This window comes from Chrysemys picta, chromosome 11 (assembly GCF_011386835.1).
Source record: "Chrysemys picta bellii isolate R12L10 chromosome 11, ASM1138683v2, whole genome shotgun sequence".
Lineage (NCBI taxonomy): Eukaryota > Metazoa > Chordata > Testudines > Emydidae > Chrysemys > Chrysemys picta.
In genome coordinates this window covers 36,252,535-36,272,471 of record NC_088801.1, presented here as the reverse complement: position 1 = coordinate 36,272,471, position 19,937 = coordinate 36,252,535, and the positions used below count along the sequence as shown (strand labels likewise).

The 19,937-nt window shown below is 40.0% G+C and overlaps 1 protein-coding gene across 1 annotated transcript in view; it reads left to right on the top strand.

Moving 5' to 3' along the window:
* Nucleotides 1-19,937, top strand: part of LOC101945174 (sodium channel protein type 2 subunit alpha-like) — a 190,588-nt gene that overhangs the window by 75,499 nt on the left and 95,152 nt on the right. The window contains exons 3-11 of the mRNA XM_005290394.5: nt 1,220-1,338; nt 1,723-1,812; nt 5,667-5,795; nt 6,825-6,916; nt 7,915-8,151; nt 9,080-9,143; nt 13,310-13,451; nt 14,294-14,500; nt 19,063-19,353. Of these exons, the coding sequence (XP_005290451.2) occupies nt 1,220-1,338; nt 1,723-1,812; nt 5,667-5,795; nt 6,825-6,916; nt 7,915-8,151; nt 9,080-9,143; nt 13,310-13,451; nt 14,294-14,500; nt 19,063-19,353 (1,371 nt within the window). The remainder of the gene's footprint in view (nt 1-1,219; nt 1,339-1,722; nt 1,813-5,666; nt 5,796-6,824; nt 6,917-7,914; nt 8,152-9,079; nt 9,144-13,309; nt 13,452-14,293; nt 14,501-19,062; nt 19,354-19,937) is intronic.

The window sequence follows — 19,937 nt, the reverse complement described above, 5'->3', positions numbered from 1 at the left end:
AGAAGATTGTGAAACAAAGCTGAAATCAGTTTGAAAAAAGAAAACAAAATTATAAAAACAAATTGTGGCTGTGCAGAAATAACACAAAATAATAAAATGATGCTTTAAATACATGATCAGGAAGAAATTGATGGAATAAAGCATTATCCCATTAAGGAGAAGGAGGGAATTTATAATTTAGGAACAGGTTATAGCTTATAATTAAATCCATACACCATCTGTGTAGGATGAAATCTACAAGTAAGAAGATATAAACAACATGAAATAGTGAAAGAAAAAGAATGACTTCCTCCCAATTAAGTACTGGAGTTGAATAATCTTATTGGATCAAAAGTAAACTTAAAGGATCAAAGGAAAAAATATAACTTCAATTTTAAAGAAAATAACACGAGCCAGAAAAAAATCAGTTTCTCAATCTGACAGTAGTAGCAGGCAGAATTTTAGAAATATGAACAAGGAAAATAGTCACAAAGTAGCCTACAGTTTCTCTCTGACTCTGTTTGACTCTGTCTCCCAAGTATCTACCAGTTCAAAAATGTTTATAGAACAGTCCTAATGGTAGTTACATTGTGCCACCGAGAAGACAATAAATCCATAAAACACTCTGCTACAAAATTCTGAAGTGCGGCAATGATTAAGTAAGATGAACCTAATATCAGAAGGTGCTTGACTTGTGCAAATGGCCATTCAGGTGTTCAAAACAGGTATTATTTGAGAGCTAAAGTTCCTCTTTGGACATTCCCAATTGGACCCTGCGTATCACTAATATCATTGGGTTCAAATTTCACCTTTAAAGAGAGAGGTTAAAGTCATGCCACTGTTTGATTACACTGTAATCTTCTGAATTATATTTCTCAGAGAGAGAGAGAGTCTGTCTGTCTAATACTTTGCCCTCAGTTTGGATTACTCTATCATATATCAGGTAAATGTAGAAATAAAGATTTATTTTAAAAGAAAGAGTGAGACCATGAATATCTTTTTTTTATTATTACTATTCCTGCTGAAATTTATGACCTGATGCTTGTTTGTGTGAGTAGTTCCATTAAACCATGAAAAGTAAATGGGACGATTAACGTAAATAACAGCAGCAGACTCAAACTGTGTGTTTACAGCAATGCTGTATATCAGGCAACATAAACATAACTAACAGTGAAAATTGCTTAATTGAGATTGAAAATGTTTGTTCATACTTTCTAAGTGTATATTTTCCTTTTTCCAGACTTTTATAGTATTGAATAGAGGGAAGGCAATCTTTCGATTCAATGCCACACCTGCCTTGTACATTTTATCTCCTTTCCATCCTCTTAGAAAAGCAGCTATCAAGATTTTGGTTCATTCATATCCTTTTCATGTGGTTTGTTTAGAATGGGTCTGTTTTTAATATTTAGTAACATTGGATTGTTTTAATATTTAAATATGTTTCTGTTCTTAATTCCTCCTCTTACTGTGAATCTGAATTAAATTAATCACATTGATTGAATCACCAATTAAATTCAGTGGAAGAAAAAGATACTGTATACTCCTAGAATACAGAATTAGCATTAGCAGCCATTGTTTTAACATTTTTCTTATAACTTTAATTGACAGTTACTTTTATGAAATTCTTTAATTTGTATCATATACATTTATTAACAGCCCATATCCTGGGAAACTGCTTACATTTCATGGGATATAGTTTCTTGCATTTAACTTGTCATCATATGTTCCTTGACTAAAATCTACATTATTCAGCATACTTATTATGTGCACTATTCTGACTAACTGTGTATTTATGACATTGAGTAACCCTCCAGATTGGGCAAAGAATGTAGAGTAAGTAAAAATGATGTTATAAAGTATATATTTGCTTCACAGAGATGTTGAGAATTAGCTAATTAATGTTTGTACAGTGCTTTGAAAATGTAACATGATGTATCAAGAGCTGAACCTTTAATTAATTAATTTTTATTTATTTATTTTTAAAATTAGGTCTTTGCTTTGTCACCCAGCTCTCTTTAGCTCGAATCACCACATATTATGCATGGCAGACTCTGGTGGAAGCAAGGCTGTGACTTTGCTATAATTTTAGCAATACAAAGTTCTCTTCACTGTTTGCATAAACCACTTATCTACTGAGATATGTTCCTCTTTTACTTAGAAGGAAGATAGCTATTCAGAAGAAAAATAATACTATTAGTCTCCCTAAAATGCTTTTCTCGGCTATCTTGAACCACCTACTTTTCTTTAAATATAAAAATTAAAAATGGGTCACTGACTTGAATTCAAGCAAATGGCAAGTACATGCCTTACCATTTTTCCCTGATGGGTCTTGCCAATGTATCTAATTCCTGACCTCTTAAAAGTCTTCCACAAAGGGAAAATAAAATATTCCTCCAAGACACTTCCATGAAAGGGCAACTCCTCCCAGGACCGTTTTCTAAAAACCTCTGCTAGTCCCACTGTAGTCCACAGTATAGGAACCAGACCGAGTGTGGTGCACTTCATCAATTCTCACCTAGAACACCGTCTCTAGTGTCAATACAGATCAGCCCGAAGCATAAAGGAGCTATAATTTGCTCCCTCACTCTTCCACTCCAATCCTGAATGGATCCTAGACAAGAATCTGGTCCCAAGTATTCATATGACTTTGTTAGATCTGTCAACTGCCTTCGATGTCCTTGATTATGAGGTGTTATTGACTTGCTTTCAGACTGTAATGGGAGTGGATGGGTCTGCTTTTTTGGGTGGCTCCATTCATTCCTTGCCTGATCATTTCTAGAGGTTGGAGTTGGGCATTTACTCATGATCTTATTGACTTCAGCAGGCTTTGGATCAATCCCTAGATCTCTATCTGATTCAACCAACTAGTGTTGTCAAATGTCTTATCCAGTGTATCTGTGACACTTGGATGAGAGCTAGCTAACTGAAGCTTACTCCATGTAAGACAGAGATGAAGCTGTTAGATTGAGGGAAGTTTCCAGAAATTATGGTGAGGACCATATTTTCCAGGCTTTTCTTGAGTGTGTGTTCATCATTAACAATCCGAGGATGATATTAATGGCCAGCTGCCATTAGACAATCATATATCAAAAGTCTCTCAGGAGGCCTTTCTTCAACTTCATCCAGACAGGAGACTGTGATAGCTTTTATTAGATGTGACCCTTACTACTATAATCCAGGCCTTGTTCCTCAATGCTGAATTACTTCAGTGCACTCTAATGTGCTCTACACCTCAGGTCAATTCGGAAAGTGAAACAAGTGCAGAATGCCGCAGTCTTCTTATTAAGTCATGTTTCTAAAAGGAGCACATGATGTTGGAGCCTGATCTGCATGGGCTGCCTGTTTGTTTCAGGATGGAATTTAAGGTGTTGTTTTTTATAAAGTCTTAAGCATCTTTGGATCTGCCTGTTTTCAAAAACTGTCTCTCTCTGTGGACAAGAAGGGAAGTGGAGCCTCTCAGTATAAAAGAGGGAGCTGCTAATGGAGAGCTTTGGGGAACCATCAGTTCTGGAACCTACTTCCACCTCAGCCCTGTCAGAAATAGCCCAGGTTTCTTCAATTTCAGGGCATGCTCGAAGGCCCATCTCTGAGACCTAACACCCATTCTTAATCCTGGATGCAAGAAAATTGGCTTGACGTTGTTTCTGTTGCTTTTTAAAAAAAACAATAAAAGCAATTTTAGGTCATTTTTAGACATTTTTTAAAATGTACAAGAAAAGCTGTGTTATCTGGCACTTTACAAACTGGAAAACTCTATAAACCGGCCTTTCGGGAGAGGGTGAGGTCATTGGTTCTGGAGGGAATTTGGGGGTTGGGGTATGGGAAGGGTTTTGGGGGATGTCACATCTGGGCAGTGCTCACCTCAGGCGGCTCCCTGTAAGCATTGACACGTTCAGAGAGGCGCAACCAGGCAGCAATGCGCGCTGTCTCTGCCCGCAGATGCCGCCCTCCCACCCAGCTCCCATTGGCTGAGGTCAATGCTCCTAGGTGGAGGGACAGCCATGGGGGCTCCGGTTGCTGCCTCTGCCATGAGCGCTGGCTCCACAGCTCCCATTGGCCAGAGACCGAGGCCAAAGAGAGCTGCGGGGACGGCACCTGCGGGCAGAGGCAGCGGGCAGAGTCAGTGCACAGAGGCCGCCTGGCCATGCCTCTTCGGACCTGTTGCTGCTTGCAGGGAGCAGCCGCCCAAGTTGAGCACCACCCAGATCCCCTGCCCCAAGTCCCCTCCCACACCCAAACTCCCTTCCAGAGTCCGCACCCCTCCCTCTTATTTAACCAGAATTTTTGACTTACCAGCACCCCCCATTCCCCAACATGGGGTATAACCAGGGCCGGCTCCAGGCACCAGCCTACCAAGCATGTGCTTGGAGCGGCACCTGGAGGGGGGCGGCGCTCACCCGGGGAGAGCGGAGTCGCAGCGGGCTTGCTGCCCTGCTCCGGCCAGCCCGGGAGAGCGGGGCTGCGGCCGGGCTCACCGCCCTGTCCCGGCGTTCCGGCCAGCCGGGGAGAGCGGGGCCCCAGCCGGGCTTGCCGCCCTCCCCGCCACGCTCCCCGCCGCGGGAGGCTTTTTTGCCTGGGGCGGCAAAAAAGCCAGAGCCAGCCCTGGGTATAACAAAGCTTTTACTTTATATTGTTTTTTCTCACCTTCTGAGCCCTGTCCATGTGGACTTATGCTAACTAAGGATGTTGAATTTACAGACAGATATAGATGAAAAATAGCAATATCAAAAATAATTTAAACTTTCTTTACCATTTCTAAAATATTTTTTCTGTAATATATTTAGTCATACACAAGATACGTTTCTGTAGGGAGGTATAAAGATTTTATCTTCACTAGTTTGAGACAACCTGCATAACTCTAACTTGAGGAGAACAGGAGGACTTGTGGCACCTTAGAGACTAACAAATTTATTAGAGCATAAGCTTTCGTGGACTGAAGTGGGCTATAGTCCACGAAAGCTTATGCTCTAATAAATTTGTTAGTCTCTAAGGTGCCACAAGTCCTCCTGTTCTTCTTTTTGCGGATACAGACTAACACGGCTGCTACTCTGAAATCTAACTTGAGGATTTGCCTTTTGTGAGTAATGTCCCCAACTCTTGTTGAGTAAACTTGCTATCATGCAAGTTTATATATAATATAGATATAATAATGTTTTTGGCCTCCTGCATTGTGTGAACAACTTTCTTTGGCTGGAACTGTCTTTGCAATCCAACAATAAGTGCTGTTCCTTGCTTGGCTACAGAGGTAACTGAAGAGCCCTCTTCATAAAGTGCTGAATGTGCTGCCTATATATTGCTTCAAGTCCATGCCAACTCATGCAGTGCAGATGCAGGAGTTTAGTCCTGTAGCAAGGGTTGTATCTCATTGGCAGAATAATGCATGCAGACTTATACTGCAGATGTCCATGGTGTAACTGTTCTTTAGTTAAACAGATTTTCTGTACCCCGACATTCTTTGGGCTCTAAATTCACTTTAAAAAAAATAAAGGTGATGGACAAAAAAGTGATGTTAGAATGCACTGGACTCTTGTAGTGTAGGTTTAATGAACTGTCTGCTAAACTTGATCCAGTGGAGCAAAGGCAGTGCATTTAAAAATTAATATTTTTGCATGACTCTCCTTGTGATTATACTGACACATTATTGATCGATTAGGGCCATTAACTCTTGTTTGGACGTTTTTCCTCAGGTACACTTTTACTGGAATTTATACATTTGAATCCCTTATAAAAATTCTTGCAAGAGGCTTCTGTATAGGTCATTTTACTTTTCTTCGAGACCCCTGGAACTGGCTTGATTTTACTGTTATTACATTTGCGTAAGTAAAGTAACAATTTAAAAAAACTGACTGTGGAATGTCAGTTAGCTTTTTTGAAGTATGTTTTTGCTGTGTTTAGAGTGATTTGTAGCCAAATCTTGTTACATCTTTTACACACTTATATAATGTACAGTAGAAATGACATTCACCGTTAGTATAAAACAGAAGTCATCCTTCTATCTTCACTGCATAATGTAGCCAACCTAGTCTACATTAATTAAGTTTTCAAAAATAAAATCAGGGTTGTCCACTTCATTTGAAATTTACATTTAACTGGTAGTTCCTGGAGCTTATTAATGTAGGGCAAACTCCAGTGAAAGGAGAATATAGTAATGTAATTATTTGGTTTTAAGATCACCAAAAAGGTCTAGATAAAAGATCCAGGTAAGTAGCATAAGCTCTTGTAACGCCGACGGACCCCGATCGTCAGCAGACGGGATCAAACCTCGGCCCTCTGGAGCTTAGTGCATGAGCCTCTACTGTTTGAGCTAAAAGACAACTGGCTGTTAGCTAAGGCTGTAGAACAGACTCATTTTATCTCTCTAAGTGGTCTCCAGGCCACTAGATGGGACAGAACACCACACCCAGGATGGGTGTTGGTTACACACTGTCTAAATTCTGAATAACTTTGATTTAATCCTACAGGCATGTAACAGAATTTGTAAATCTAGACAATGTTTCAGCTCTTTGAACTTTCAGAGTATTGAGAGCTTTGAAAACTATTTCTGTAATCCCCAGTAAGAAGTACCTTGGGAATTAATAAATTGCCTAGGGAGGTTGTTGAATCTCTGTCATTGGAGATTTTTAAGAGGAGGTTAGATCAACACGTGTCAGGGATGGTCTAGATAATACTTAGTTCTGCCATGAGTGCAGGGGACTGGACTAAATGACCTCTCAAGGCCCCTCCCAGTGCTACAATTTTATTATTCTAACTATTAGGTATTAGGTCAGGTGTTAGGTCCCGGATATCTCCAACTGTTTAATTTTGTGTGTGCTGTCATTGTGTTTGTGTGAACTCCCCTATTACAGATATCTGACAGAGTTTGTGGACCTGGGCAACGTCTCAGCATTGAGAACATTCAGAGTTCTCCGAGCATTGAAAACAATATCAGTCATTCCAGGTGAGAGCTAGGTTAAACACTGAGGCTGACTTTAAGGGTTTTATGGGCTTTTCTATTACACTTGATCCACTAGCAGTAAAGACAGTTGTTTTAAAAATTACTATTATTGAGTGACTCTTCTTGTGAATTCTCATGTTTTTTAACATAAGTATTTTTGCTTCCCAGCCTTTAGACTTTTATACGCACACAAAAGAGGAATCCAGATTTTAAATTTCACTTAAAGATTCCTTGCCTTTCTAACATTTTCTTTTAACAATCAGCCTTTAAGTTTAACAAATTCTTGCATGAGAAAATTGCAGTATGCAGCCTGTGTAATTTGCATCTTATGATGTCAAATTTCTCTCCTCCATTAGAATCCAAATTATTTATTTTTTACTTACTACTGTGAAATTTGCCATTTATTGTAAGGATACTTGGGATTGAAAAATTCAATCAGTTTTTTTTTAAAGTTGAATCACTAATAAAGAGAAAGGAATAAAATAATAAAGAATAGCTTGGGCATTGCATGAGGTATTTATTATCTTAAGATGCCTCTCTTTACCAAACCATCTTGTTTCATAGGGTACACTATAATACAATAGCTAACATTTACAACATAACAAAATCTTTACTTTTGTTATACCCATGTATTGTATCATTGAAAAAAACACTAACAAAGGTTTGGAGCAAGAGGCATCAGCAAAAAATTTTAAATTAGAAATATTTTTTTTAATGTGGAATTCATGTAAAGCACAATAACAGTCACTTGTTTTTCTGTGAAAACAAGTGCTTTGGAATACACGCCACTAATTTCCGTTCATACTTTCAAATTAACCAGTATTCAGCTAATATTTTTTTTCACCAATTATGAGACTTGTGTAAAATTTTAATTTTAAAAACAATGCAACCATTTATGTAGAGTGATGCATGAAATCTTTAATAGTTTTGGAACAACTCATATTAATTTATGTCTAAAATAAATGTTTAAGGTCACAGTAAAAATCGCTTTCTGTTTGCAGGCTTGAAGACTATTGTAGGAGCCCTAATTCAGTCTGTGAAGAAGCTCTCAGATGTAATGATCCTGACTGTGTTTTGTCTGAGCGTATTTGCACTAATAGGGCTGCAGTTGTTCATGGGCAACTTGAGGCATAAATGTTTGCTGTGGCCCTTAAATGTATCTTCTTCTGAAAATAGATTTGCTTCATTCTTCATTAATGACACAGTGTTTGACTGGAAGGCGTACATTGAAGACGAACGTAAGAATAACTGCTATAAGTTGTTTAAATGTTTACGGTTGAAGTCTCCCATTGACTTACCTTACTCCTCTCTGGGAGCTGGAGTACTGGAGTTGACCAGAAAATGCTCTGCCATTGATTTAGCAGGTCTTCACTAGACCCGCTAAATCGACACCCGCTGCATTGATTGCAGCAGCATTGATCTCCCCAGTAGTGAAGACAAGCCCACAAAGGATTGTGATTTCAAGTATGTTCATTTCTAGGCATACTGGTACATCTATTCCTATTGCTTAAAGATCAGATTCCCTGAAAATCTGTCATTAAACTAAGAATTCTTTCTAAATAAAACTTTTATATTTTTCAGAATGTGTGGTAACTTGAATTATAACTGTACTATCTCTTTGATATAAGCCCCCTTTGGACTTGTCTATCCAATAAGCCCCTTTAAAGTAGCTCTCTTGCACTGCTAGTGACTATAGTATTCATTTGCAGAGACCTTTCCTTTAAGGAAAAGGCCTTTGCGTTGTCTAACTTCTGAGCAAAGACTGACTAGACATGTTGTATGAAGATTTTATGAAACATAGTGTACTAGAATCAGTCAACACACAAGTATGTTGTATATGTGAGTATATTTGTGTACCCTTCTATCATACATGCCTTTTGGTAGTTGGAAATGAATGAGAAATTAATATTAACTAGAATATTAACAATAAATTATATTTACAATTGTAGAAACGTTTCTTATTTTCTTGCTGATTAATTAAAGTGCACTAGATTAAATTCTTATCTTGCCTATTCTCTTATGTTTAAATGACTAAATTTTGTGAGTCCATTTTCTTCTTAGCAAAATGGGTTTTGCAGCTACTGATGTTTATCGTACAGCACTGTAACTAAATGCAGCATTCCTTTAGTTCAATATTATAACATTTTAAAATTCTTTTTTTAATAGGTCACTTTTATAGTTTAGCGGGACAAAACGATGCCCTGCTTTGTGGTAATAGCTCCGATGCAGGGTAAGAAATGTTGTATGTTATACTGTGGCTTTGTATAAAAAAGATGTAACATTTTGGCAACACAGCCTAAATAATTCATTTAGCTAGCTAACTGCACTGTCAATCAACCTATATTTTTTCATATTAGAAAACATCTGAACTACGTAGATAAAAAATTTAAAAATAAAAATATTTTGTAATATCAGTTTGCTTTCTAGAGCCCTGAATTGGACTTGAAAATTCAGTTTCAGCTGACAGCAGTTGTACTATGAATGACTTAAAATATTTGTCTCCATCTCTTGTTAGACAGTCTTCGTAGTTGGCATTCCTCATCTCCACAGCAGCTAGAGGGAAATCAGATCTTTGTTCTGAGCCTGGGCTTAAGAAGAGCTCTGTAGAATTCTCAGCTTCCAAACTGCACACCTGCAGCCTCTGGGCCTCCTTTTGTAGCAGAGCTTTCACAGGATTTCTTAAAGATTTGTAATGAAACGTCTCCCAGTCTATTCACTGGCTTCAAGGTTTTTCTCCTCAAAACTGTCAAAGCAAAAAAATGTCCTTTTGGCATTCTGAGGAGGGTTTGAAGGACAGCACCTTTGCTCCCCCTCAGAAATGGCAGACAAACAACACAGGGAACCAAAAGGGTAAGAAATGTTTCCGCATTACGCATCCTCACATACACTAAACAGCTGCCAGAACAAAGATGATGATCCCTGCTGGCAAGACCAATGCTGAAACATTTGAGCAGTCTCCAAGGAAACTCAGCTAGCACATTGGCAAGACCTGCACTGAAATGGCGAGCAGTCTTCAAGTACGTAAAAGATTATAAAGAGGAGAGCAATCAGTTATTCTGCTTATCCACTGAGGACAGGACAAGAAGTAATGGACGTAAATTGCAGCAAGAGAGATTTAGGTTAGACAGGAGAAACTTCCTAACTGCAAGGGTGATTAAGCATTGGAACAACTTATCTAGGTTATGGAATATCCATCACTGGAGGTTTTTAAGAACAAGTTGGACAAACCACTGTCAGGGATGGTCTAGATAATACTTGGTCCTGCCTCAGTGCAGGGGACTGGACTAAGTGACCTCTCAAGGTCCCTTCCTGTCCTACATTGCTATGAATTTATGGTTCAGCAGGCTATAAGGAAGTTTCCACTGACTAGACCAGGCCAGAATTAGCAGCGTGGAAGTGGGGGTTAAATTCCAGTTTTGTTTCTCAAAGTAATTTATAAAGCCCTCAATGGGAGTCAACCAATTCAAAGAAATGGATACTTGAGATTATCAGAGGAGGACACTGTAGAATTGATTCACTGTCCCAGGGACAAGTTTATCCTTTCCCCAAAGTTAAAATAAACCAACACTATCAACAACAAAATTATTTTGTAACCTCAGAAGATGAAAGATGCAATAGTTTATCCCTAACATATTAGAGCAATACTCTAGAGAGACAGGTTTCAGAGTAGCAGCCGTGTTAGTCTGTATCCGCAAAAAGAAGAACAGGAGGACTTGTGGCACCTTAGAGACTAACAAATTTATTAGAGCATAAGCTTTCGTGGACTACAGCCCACTTCTTCGGATGCATCCGAAGAAGTGGGCTGTAGTCCACGAAAGCTTATGCTCTAATAAATTTGTTAGTCTCTAAGGTGCCACAAGTCCTCCTGTTCTTCTTCCTAGAGAGACAGATACTTTGGAAAGTGCACAAGATTTTTTGTAATACAAAGAGAAATGATTGTTTTTCTAGATGTCTGGTCTCTCAATAAATCCACAAAGGAATTATTCCAGATGGAAATACTGAAATCCATTCTACAGCATTATTCCTGTAAGACTTCAGAAAGTGAAGGTACACCTCCTGGAGGTCTGCTGAAGATAATATGATTAAGAAGCCATCAGGGATAATTTAGCTTCTGTTACAACAGGAAGCATTTTCAGTGCACAGCACTACTTTATCAGACTTTTATAAGTATTCATAGAGATCATGTCATCCCTCCATTCAAATATAGTACATTTCTTATCAGGTCCCCTTCACGGCCCAGTGCAACATACAGCCTACATGCCTTTGGGAACAGGTATTTGAGTGAATAGAAAAGAACCAGTCAGAGCCCTTACAAAACTTCAGCATCTTTGGATTGTTCTAGTCACTTCCAGCCTCCCACTTCAGTAAATCAGTACATAAAAGATCTTGATCCAGAGCTGTACTAACCTCTCTTTGCAAATTCATCTGTATTATTCAGCAACAGCTATCTGATTTTGGGTCCAGAGAAGCTGGTTGTTTGCAAGGATTCCAGAGTCCATGTAAAGGGAGATACTTCAGGGCTCCTATGTGACTCAAGGGATGTGATTTGAAGAAGGAGACATGAGTTGAAATCCTGGCTGCATTGAAGTCAGTGGCAAAACTCCATATTGACTTCAGTAGAGCCAGGATTTCCCCATAGAGTATAACCTGTCTAATGCTGTGATCCATCACTGTCACTCTTCCTCCTCCAATGGAGGATTCTTTATAAACATGGTGTGTGTAAACTACTAGGAAGGCAGAAAAACTCAGGAAAGGTAGATCTGGTTATGGTCTGGGCAGAAGCTCTCATTCTATTCCTCAAGCTTCTGTGTGTAAAAGAAAAAGTAAAGTCAGTCTACTGCCTCAGGATAATGCATTAGGCCTAAGGGAATGTCATCTGGACCAGCCTCCCTTTCAGAACATCACAAGTCAAGTTGTGATTAAACTATTTTCATCCAGGTCCAGTTGGAAAATCAAAAATGGAAGAGTTATGTCATTGGGCTATACAGCAGATGCTTCAATCCGATTAATACGGGACAGCGGAGTTAACCCCCTCAGTCTCATTGTTTCTGGCTGTTTCTCTCTGCAGATTCAGGCATACTTCATTATATCAGTTTACACTCTGTTTCTGTTGGAAGATTATTTCTGTAGCCATGACGAGTAGAAACATATTTCTAGTTTTAAATTAAACCTGAGTCTCTGCACATTCTGATTGTCATGCTGGCCATGTTATAACTACACCATTTGGTCTGGATTTGGACCACAGACCGTGTGTTTAATACCCCAATACTGTAGATTCACTGCAGATGCAGTGTTTGGTAGAAAGATGTTACAGAACATGGTACCCCTGTAATCTTTGTCAGTTTTCAATTTTCTATATGGTTAAATTAAATCCTACTTCCTCCTTAGGGATAATTTACTGTTTTCCATATTCCAAGGGGAAGACTGATATGGAGGGGACAGAGAAGTAAAAATTCTGTGCTATCTATGAATTTTCTTTCTAGAACCTTCCATGTCTTCTGGTCTGACCCTCACTTGTCCAGATTTTTTTCTGGTTATTGCTCCCTTGTTAAACAATTTGAAAGGAAGACTGTATTCCTTGAAAAAAATCTTTAAATTTTGTGCCAAGGCTCTGCAGCAAAAGATTTGAATTGAATGGTACATTTAAAATTTTACATAGTATCTTTCAGGTTTGTAAGCTAACAATCTAGAGAGTTCTTCCTACAGGGTAATAGCAGACATTTGGGCTGTGAGATGGGGAACCACCCACTGTGAAAACTGACATGCAAGGTTCTAGAAAGAAAATCCACAGGTAAGACCTTTTTTTTTTTCCAATTCTGAAATTCACTAATTCCAGCTTCACTGATCAACAAATTACCAAGAAATCTGATGGTCCAGCTCCTCTTCCAGACAAATTTCAGCAGTAAATATGTATAGTGGGACCAAATAGTACTGTAGTCCTCTCTGGGGAAGCAGTAGCATCTTTTATGGAACTCCTGGGCTAAAGGGGAAAGTTACCTCCAATAAAGCTGTATATTTAGTGTCCTGGTAGAGATAACACAGAGCTTCTGGGAGAAGTATGCATCACCTGGGTGAAGCCCCTGTGGTTGCAGCTGGGGGCAGATGACTCTGAGCAGTGCTTTGGAGGAGAAGTTTGTGGCAGCCAGAGGCTGAGCAGATAAGAGCAGACCCTGGACAGATCAAATAGAGGGAGGGAGTGTGTATGTGTGTGAGGGGGGTATATGGTACAGTTTGTCATGCAATATCTTTAATCTCTTTCCCATTTGATAACTTGTAGAATTTAGTAATCCACAATGAGTCTCCTATTCATTAGTGAAAGTTATTCAATTGAAGGACAATTTTTACTTTTTACCATTGTTAAAAAAACCAAATTAATTTAAATTAATTTTTTTTAAGTCAATGTCCAGAAGGATATACATGTATAAAAGCTGGTAGAAACCCCAACTATGGCTACACGAGTTTTGACACGTTCAGCTGGGCATTCTTGTCACTGTTTCGACTGATGACTCAGGATTACTGGGAAAACCTTTATCAACTGGTGAGAATGTAGTGAAAACTATGTTTTGATATGTTAATTGTCTAAAATCAATTATGACAGAAAGAATGGTCTTTACATTTCTTATTACATAATGGTGTATTAAAAATTAAGATGCCCAATCATAAAATGTTATTGGGGAACATTGTAGACTAATAGGATTTTCAAAGGTGTGGGACCTTTATCCCAAACTTGCAGGATCATACAGAATTGTGAAACACATGCTACAGGATTTGTCATGCTTTGTATAAATCTACACAGAAGTTTTCAGAACCCATTTTCATGACTGTATCATGTTTCATTTGACACAACATTGTTATTTGTTACCTTCAGAACTGCAATACTGTGCTTAAGCAGTGAATACTTGTTATAATTTCAGAAGGTGGTAGTCCTGTCTTAAATACCTTGAGTCCTATTTTGATAGCCATGAATTCATGGCTTTATTCTTACAATAAGCTAGGATCTATTGTTTAGTTGATATTACTGATGGTGCTACTTTTAGGTATTCTGGCCAGTCAAAGGGGAAGATACAACTAGTAGTTTTTCAGTGCCTAAAAATCCCCCACACAAATTTCTTTTTAATTATTTACTTTGAATCGTCTCCTCTTTGAGATGATTCTTAAAATCTCATCTCACCCCCATAAGTAAAACAGGATTCCTAAATCACACCACCTTTCTCTCATACACACACTCACATTTTGCATTTGTTTTCATTTTGGTTTATAAAATAAATTTTGTTGTATTCAATATGAACAACTGTCTTTGATATAGACACATAACCATTTTCCTAATTCTTAAATTCTGTATAATTCTCAAATTAATCAGTTGTATCATTTTCCTCACAGACTCTACGTGCTGCTGGCAAAACATACATGATATTTTTCGTTCTGGTGATTTTCCTGGGCTCTTTCTATCTGATTAACTTAATCCTGGCTGTGGTCGCCATGGCCTATGAAGAACAGAATCAAGCAACCCTAGAAGAAGCAAAGCAGAAGGAGGCAGAATTTCAGCAGATGCTTGAACAGCTGAGAAAGCAACAAGAAGAAGCTCAGGTAGCTGTATCTGAACATTTTTATTCTTTTACCTAAAAATATAACATTGCACACACAAATTAGTGAAAGATAGTATATAATTTAGTGGAAACTAGGAAAACAACAAAGCTTCCACTTTTTTTACCTATGTCAGATTTGTTGTGATAGTACCGGTGAGGTACACCTAAAAATGGGTCTGTCATTCAAGAAATTTCTAACCTCAAGTGTTAATGAAGATTCAAAATGAGCAAAAAATGAGTTGGGGTTGTTTGGGTGCCTTAAGTGTACATTTCTTATCTTGCTGTGTTTGAATTTCTTTTTACAGTAACCTTAATTCTGGATTTCCTGAGTTTATAATACTTCATTTGGGGATAATTACAACATCACTGTAATGTTTTTTGCCTTTAAATTACTGATATTTATTCTCAGCCTTAGTTCCACTTTAAAGTGTTTTTTTGTCCAGGAATTTAATATTTAAAAGTAATCTAAAATGTCATAGATGAACATATTAAACAAGAAACTTAAAAGATTTATACCATCCTATATGTCCAGTGAATTAAATATATGTAATATCAAGCCTAAATCATTTTTTAAAACGTTTCAAGGACATCCACCAGAGCAGTAAAAAGAAGCCAGAATGCGCCAGCCAGTTAAATTGGTTTAACAGTTGCTTTGCATTTGAAGTGTACTGGTGATTGTCTGGCTATGCCGAAAGAATGACAGGAGACATTAGATATGAGTTTAATAGAGTGACCAGATGTCCTGATTTTATAGGGACAGTCCCGATTTTTGGGTCTTTTGCTTATATAGGCTCCGATTACCCCCCCCCCCCATCCCAATTTTTCATATTTGCTGTCTGTTCACCCTAGGATTTAATCAGGCCACAACTATATTATTAGATGTCTGGGACTAACCTGGCAGATAAAATGTGCAGAGCAGGGGAAAACCTCCACAATTCACGCGGGGGCGGTGAGTGCTTTTTCCAGCCTCTTCCCCACACCGTTCCATTTATGTCCCTCCAGCAGATCCACTGCCGGGACCCTCCAATTCTGAGGGGGGGGGGCTTCCACCAGCTTCCCCCCCTTTTCATCCAGGCCCCTCCAGCAATTCCCTTGCCGGGACCTTACCGACCACCTCCGCTCGTAGGAAGGGTTAAGGTGGACTATAATGATGGGGGGTTGGCTCCCTGCTGTACCAGTCAGAGGAGTCCCCAACTGCCCCAGCTTGCTCAATTACCAAACACCTCTCCTTAATTCCTTTTCCAAGCCATTTATCCATTCTTTTGTGCCTTAATTTATGGAGTACCTGCACTGAACATCCACCACAAGGAGGCGCCAGCCATTAGCTTCGCTGCCTCCTCCCCACACCCAGCCGGGTTCCCAGACATCTCCCAATTCCCTCTTTTATATCAGCCAAAAATATGGCAGCACCTGAGTCTGACAGGTGCAGCCCATCCTCCTGAAATAACTCCAGTGCCCCATAGAATATGTCAGAATGTGAAATTACTGTGTCCCCCTCCCCAACCCCACCAAAGGCAACAAGAATTTGGCCACTTTCCTATTCACATACTTCCTGGTTTTGTCCACCCTGGCGGGGTTCATGGCTCCCCGTCAGACCCTGTGCTGAAGCATATCCGACCAGACAATGTTAATGCCCGGAAAAATTGCCAGGATCTGCATCAGGTCCCTCCTAATTAGAAGCATTAACTCCACCCCGTTAAGTGTTGCCAGATCATTTTCTCCCAGGTGTATCACCCATATATCCGGAGGCTGCTGACACGCCCACACAGCATACAACAGCGGTATCAGTTGATCCCATAACATGCCCCTCTGTGTGCCAGCTGAGCAGGGGCGGCTCTATGTTTTTTGCCGCCCCAAGCACGGCAGTCAGGCGGCCTGCGGCGGCATGCCTGTGGGCGGTCTGCGGTCACATGGATTCGGCGGCGTTTCTGCGGGTGATCTGCCAGTCCCGCGGTGGTGTACCCGCCGCCGAAATCGCGGGACCGGCGGACCTCCCGCAGGCATGCCGCCGATGGCTGCCTGACTGCCACCCTCACTGCGACCGGCACGCCGCCCTCCGCGGCTTGCCGCCCCAGGCACGCGCTTCCTGCACTGGTGCCTGGAGTCGTCCCTGCAACTGAGTAATGCTTCGCCACTGAACTCCAACTGGGAGCCCTCGGGGAACCTGGATGCGTGCCTATGCACCCAAAACACAATACTGTGCCCACAGATCCACACCCTCATGTGTATAGCCGGCTGTCCCGTATCTGAAATGAGAACACAACCGATTAATGTTGATTTTCCACCTGCGATCTTACATACGATCAGTATGCATTAGACTGCCAGTGCCCGATTGCCTGAATAGCCTCTGCTTCCATACCTATCTGTGCTGCTGCCATAGCCGCCCCTATTCTGAATGAGTCTGAACCAAATTCATGGGCTGGCAGCCCCAACCTCATTAGCCCCCATCTCAACATGGTAATCAATAGATATGCCATGAGGGGACTCCCTTCTCCATGTACAAAAAGGGGAGCCTTCTCCCTTCCACCATATTGCCATATAGGCCCTCAATGCCCGAACGGCAGACCCCAGGCTCGCCACCCTCCCATAGGGTAACAAATGTACCCTGGCCAACTTGATCAGTCTTTGACCTTCGCAAGTGTAATATCACTGCATGCTTGTGCCAGCTTATGTCATGAAATTCCAAAGCCTTTCCCGTAGAAACCCTGATGGACCCAGGCACCAGATCAGTGATCCTGAAAGCACCAAAAAATGCTGTCAAGAATGCTGCCCTGAATAGGGACACCTCCTGTGCACTCTGACATGTGACACCGAGCATGTGAAGGAGGTCCCTGAGCATGGAAACCCTGATGGGATGATGGGAATCCTCCTTGGGACCACCACTACGTGACCATCCCGCCAAAAACCTTTGTACTAAGAAATCCCCGCAAGGATCTGGGTAGCCATTTAGCCTGCTGACAAATGTAATGGCCGAAAGGCGATTCGAAATTTTGAAGTGATGGGTTGCCAATGACAGCATGTACCGCAGCATCTGTTCCTCTTTAATGGGCCACATTGCCAACTGGCCTTCCTGCTCCGTGAACAGCATTTGTCTGGGTTAGTGGATGGCGATCCACTGCCCTGTGCGTCTACCATTACCCCTGAAATCACCTGAGCAGGATGTCCTGGATCTGCGTGACCTGTTCCCCTCCCCCTTTTCCTTGTTGTACCTATACTCCCTCTAATGAACTCTACCTCCCTTTGTGAATCTGTTCTCCTATTGCTATCCCACTCCACTGGTGCCAGAGGAAAAGGAGAATTAAGCCTTCCCTTTTGTGCACCCCTTCCTTTCCCCTTTGTGTCCCCCTGGAGCCATGCAGAGACTGCTTACCAGCTTCTTCCCCTTCTGCCTCCCTTGCTTGAAACAGGGAATGGCTTGTAGCCTCCTATCCACTTTCCATCCCCCAGTCCAGCCCAACCACTGCTTTCCCAGAGAGTGGGAGGTTTCTTCCCCCTTCTCCCCACCACTGTATGGCCTATATGCAAAATTGCATTGGTTTCAGTGCCCTCATCCACCATGCTGACTGCTTTTCCAGCAGTTTTATGTCTTCCCCTCCTCCCCCAGCCTCAGTTCCTCCAGCAGTGTTGCCTGAATGGATAGTGGAGATAAGAAAGCAGTGTCCTGGGGACTCAAGCTAGTATGCAGCTACAGAAACTTTAAAGAACAGAGACAGTGGGACTACTTAATCAACCAGTGAGAATTCTTGACATGTATGCAGTCTTCCTTTTACTTCTTGATTCATTGTAACAGATAGAATTGATTTAATCAAAATTAGCTGTAGAGGAATGATGGTGATTAGTTGACAGGTTTCAGAGTAGTAGCCTTGTTAGTCTGTATCCGCAAAGTTTCCTCTGATATCTCAAAGTGCCCACCTAAGAGTTACATGAACATGTCTGTGTTATTTATAATCATAAAAATTTACATACAATGCTATATACAACTAGATACAAAGCTGCAAATGTAGCTTAATTACAAGCTGATTTCTTCAAATATAGTCTATGCATAAGGTTTTGATTAATTTTAACTGTATGGAGAGCTTGAATTTCTGTATTTTTCCCATTGTTAACGTCATTCAGGACAAAGAAAATACCAAGACAGATACTAAATTTCTTAAAGGACACAAGTTTGAATTAATGTTAACCAATTTTCAGAAAATACTCTTTAAATCCAGTATGCAAATGTTGATGTGAGGCAGAGATGCTGTATTTATCAAAGAGATTGAGTCAATGCTTTAAGTGCAAAACAGAACTCAACCTTAGCTATAAAGTTGTGATCAGTGCTTCCATAATACATTATGGGCTTTATCCTGTTCTCCTCACTTACTTTGCATTTACTAATTATTTCAAGTGATATTTTTGCAGAAATTAGTAGGATTTGGCCATATACATAAAAGCCACTTGGAGTAAATTTGGGAAAACAAGGATGGACTGTACTTTGTATAGTAAGTAGTAAAGGATATGGTAGTTAAATGCATATTTGATATTTTAGTGTTTTAATAAGTAGTCAACCTTTTGGTATACCAGGCAATAGCAGAAGCGGCTGCTGAGTTAAGAGATTTTGGTGGTGAAGATAGGATTTGTGGGCTCTCGGAGAGTTCTTCAGAAGCATCGAAGTTGAGCTCAAAGAGTGCTAAAGAAAGGAGAAATAGAAGGAAGAAAAGAAGACAGAGAGAGCTTTCTGGAGGAGAGGACAAGTTGGATGATGAAAAGCTTCCCAAATCTGATTCAGAAGGCAATATCAGAAGAAAAGGTTTCCGTTTCTCTTTGGAAGGGAATAGACTGACATATGAAAAACATTTCACTTCCCCCCACCAGGTACTGTTATAACTAATGCAATTGTAATTTTTTAGCACAGTGATCTGTTTGACCTGGAGGTTGTAGTAATATATAAGGCACAGCATTCTGACTAAACTGCATGATTGTAAAAGAGGGGGATAATTAAGGGAAAGCTTTTGTGTTACTTAAATAAACCCTGAAAACATTCCCCAAAATAATATTAATAAAACAGCTGTTCAATATCTTGATGTTATGATAATATAAACACATGCACTACTTTCCACTTAAATCTACATTTACTCACAGCTAAAATCTCCTAACCTGTGCTTTCATATACCTTAAAAGGTAGTCCAGGAATTGTTCATTTTGCTGGCCTAGTGTCCTTGTGGTCTAGGATGCTGTAGTAGTATTTAATGCTAGTAGTCAATAACCATTGTCAATTCTTCTTTTGTTTGTATTTTAATGAGTCCATATTCATTACACACACATTTAGAATATTCTAAAGGTTCACGAAATGATGGAAATGTATGCATTTTTCATATTGAAGTAATTCTCTGCATTATACCTAGAAAGGTGATTTGTTTTCTCTTTTTTTCAACATTCAATTACCACTTTACTGTAAT